The 3,759-nt window shown below is 43.0% G+C and overlaps 1 protein-coding gene across 1 annotated transcript in view; it reads right to left on the bottom strand.

The window, feature by feature from the left end:
- LOC113745043 (NF-X1-type zinc finger protein NFXL1-like) overlaps nt 1-3,185 on the bottom strand; it is a 5,259-nt gene extending 2,074 nt beyond the window's left edge. The window contains exons 1-3 of the mRNA XM_027276476.1: nt 3,027-3,185; nt 2,780-2,934; nt 2,570-2,639 (exon numbers count right to left, since the gene is read on the bottom strand). Coding sequence (XP_027132277.1) covers nt 2,570-2,639; nt 2,780-2,832 — 123 coding nt within the window. The 5' untranslated portion in view covers nt 2,833-2,934; nt 3,027-3,185. The remainder of the gene's footprint in view (nt 1-2,569; nt 2,640-2,779; nt 2,935-3,026) is intronic.
- Nucleotides 3,186-3,759: the final 574 nt, after the last annotated feature.

Here is a 3,759-nt window from a genome sequence, read left to right as displayed (position 1 = left end):
GATAAAACACGTCATATCCTGATAAAACACATCATATCCCGATTAAAACACGTCATATCCTTATAAAACACATCATATCCCGATTAAGAGTGGGGTGTGTGCGTTAGGATTTGCAGTGAGAATGGAAAACGAAGTAGCTATAGAAGACGCCCCCGCCACATTTAAGTCACTGGTGTGGCGGCATTTTGGATTCCCAATTGTGGATATAAACGGCGGCCAAGTGGCTGACAAGACGCAAACAATCTGCAAACATTGTAAGAGAACCCTACCCTACACCGCAGCTTCATAGTTGATTATTTACTTTTATTTATTTATTTAATTTGAGTTTAGTTGTAAAATTTCTTGAAAAGAAAGAAAAGTCAAGTTATACATGAGAGAAACTATTCAGTTTGTGTCAAAATATTTTTACTTGTAAGGAAACTGAAATGCATATGATGCATACCTGACATTTACTTTTCGTTCAGTTTGTGGAAAATGGTTGGCCTGACTTGCCCTTCAAGAGTTAAAACAGTTATAAAGCATTACAAACTGTAACAATAGGGTAAAAGCACAACATTGTTTTGCATTTTGTGTCTTTTAAATAAAAGACAATTTTTTCAAGGCTGTTAAGAAATACCGTTATAATATCGTATCGTATCGTTATCGTGACCTCAATATCGTGTATCGTACCGTATCGTGAGATTAGTGTATTAGTGTAGTGTACACCCCTATTAAAACACGTCATATCCCGATTAAAACACGTCATATCCCGATAAAACACGTCATATCCTGATTAAAACACTTCATATTCCGATAAAACACGTCATATCCCGATAAAACACGTCATATCCCGATTAAACACGTCATATCCTGATTAAAACATGTCATATTCTGATTAAAACACGTCATATCCTGATAAAACACGTCATATCCCGATTAAAACACGTCATATCCCGATAAAACACGTCATATCCTGATTAAAACACGTCATATCCCGATAAAACACGTCATATCCCGATTAAAACACGTCATATCCTGATAAAACACGTCATATCCCGATTAAAACACGTCATATCCCGATAAAACACGTCATATCCCGATTATAACACGTCATATCCTGATAAAACACGTCATATCCCGATAAAACACGTCATATCCCGATTAAAACACGTCATATCCCGATTAAAACACGTCATATCCCGATAAAACACGTCATATCCCGATTAAAACACGTCATATCCCGATTAAAACACGTCATATCCCGATTAAAACACGTCATATTCCGATTAAAACACGTCATATCCCGATAAAACACGTCATATCCCGATAAAACACGTCATATCCTGATTAAAACACGTCATATCCCGATAAAACACGTCATATCCCGATAAAACACGTCATATCCTGATTAAAACACGTCATATCCCGATAAAACACGTCATATCCCGATTAAAACACGTCATATTCTGATTAAAACACGTCATATCCTGATTAAAACACGTCATATCCTGATTAAAACACGTCATATCCCGATAAAACACGTCATATCCCGATAAAACACGTCATATCCTGATTAAAACACGTCATATCCCGATAAAACACGTCATATCCCGATTAAAACATGTCATATCCCGATTAAAACACGTCATATTCTGATTAAAACACTTCATATTCTGATTAAAACACGTCATATTCTGATTAAAACACTTAATATCCTGATTAAAACACGTCATATCCTGATTAAAACATGTCATATTCCGATTAAAACACGTCATATCCTGATTAAAACACGTCATATTCTGATTAAAACACGTCATATCCCCAAAAAAAACACGTCATATCCCAAAAAAAAAAACACGTAATATCCCGATAAAAACACGTAATATCCCGATAAAAACACCCCTAACTTCTACTGGCTCCCCCTGAAGAACTGCGACGCATACATGGTAGAAACACATGAACCAATGAAAATCTGATGAGTTAACTAACTGTAGAGGGAGAAACGCTCCCAAAACTCTCCTGTAACGCTCCTACAACACTCCTGAAAGTCTGAGCCAAAAATCAGTAAAGCTTCAGGACAAGCTCAGTCCACACTTCTAAACTTCTACAGTCTGAAACGAGTCCATGAAGGTTACCTCACACACACACGCACACACTACAGTCTTTAAACAAACACTTGTGTGTTCTTTCAAGTGTGTGTTTGTGTGTCAGTGCCAGTAAGTGACAGAGTGAAAAAGCTAAATCATTCCCAGGTGAAAGTAACACACACTGTGTGTGTGTGTGTGTGTGTGTGTGTGTGTGTGTGTGTGTGTGTGTGTGCGCTCCTCTGAGCTGAACTGATTATTGGACAGAGGGAGAGGTGTTGTGTTACTTCTGCATGACACTGATGATTAGTGATTATTGATAGAGAAGGAAGACAAACAAAGGAAGGAGGAGGAGTGTGACTATACTGTGCACTAATGTGAGACATGTGACTCCACTTCTGATAAACAAGTCCCATGATGCAATGGGGCCCACCCTGATGTCTCCATAGATGGAGGTTGGTTTGGTGTGTGTGTGTGTGTGTGTGTGTGTGTGTGTGTGTGTTTACCTCTTTAGGACACTGATTGTTACAGGAGCCCAACTCCACCTTCGTCTGATCATCAGCTGACGTCAACTTCCTGCAGAGACAAAGTCAGCCAATGAACGAGCAGCGTCCACTCGTCTTCTGTTACCTGCTGACAGACTCACTGAGCTTCGTGTCTCAGTCTGTCCTGTTAAATGTTTTAAACACGTTTTCATTTGGTCGGCGTGTACTGACGTGCACTCCACGTAGAGGATGCTGATCTTGCAGTGGCAGCGCTGGCGGATCATCTGGCTGCAGGACGGGCAGTCGCCAGGGTGACAGGGGCGGGGACAGGTGTGAGGGCAGCCGGGGGGGCGGGGCTTAGAGCAGCCCTCTTCACACACCTCACACTGCAGAGAGATGTGACTGGTCAGATGCTTCTTCATCATGAAGCCTCTCATAACAACTTATTAACTAATTAACGACCTCTTGAGGTCATCACCTTGTTGCCGTCGGTAACCAGGTGACACTCCCTGCTGCAGCTGTGGTTTCTGCAGGTCAAAGGTCGTCCGCAGGGTCGCGTGCAGGAGAAGCGACCACGGCGATGACACGGCACCGGACTGACCTATCAACCCGCAGAGCAGACAGCGTTAAAGACTGAAGGGGGACGAGTGGAGGACGACTGAGGGGACGAGTGAGAGGACAAGTGAGGGGACGAGTGAGAGAGGATGAGTGTGAGGACGAGTGAGAGAGGACGAGTGTGAGAGGACGAGTGAGAGAGGACGAGTGAGAGAGGACGAGTGTGAGGACGAGTGAGAGGTAGAGTGTGGGGACGAGTGAGAGGACGAGTAAGAGGACGAGTGTGAGAGGACGAATGTGGGGACGAGTGAGAGGACGAGTGAGAGAGGACGAGTGAGAGAGGACGAGTGTGAGAGGACGAGTGAGAGGACGAGTGTGAGAGGACGAGTGTGGGGACGAGTGAGAGAGGACGAGTGAGAGAGGAAGAGTGTGAGAGGACGAGTGTGGGGACGAGTGAGAGGACGAGTGTGTGAGGACGAGTGTGAGGACGAGTGAGAGAGGAAGAGTGTGAGGACGAGTGAGACGACGAGTAAGAGGACGAGTGTGAGAGGACGAGACAGACCTATATACACAGCACATATAAACAGGACATATTATACACAAACAATAACACAGCCATATTATACACAGACATATCTACATAGACATATATACAC

Source organism: Larimichthys crocea, unplaced genomic scaffold (genome assembly GCF_000972845.2).
Source record: "Larimichthys crocea isolate SSNF unplaced genomic scaffold, L_crocea_2.0 scaffold385, whole genome shotgun sequence".
Lineage (NCBI taxonomy): Eukaryota > Metazoa > Chordata > Actinopteri > Sciaenidae > Larimichthys > Larimichthys crocea.
Note: the sequence above shows the minus strand (reverse complement) of the source record. Positions and strands in the feature narration are given on the sequence as shown.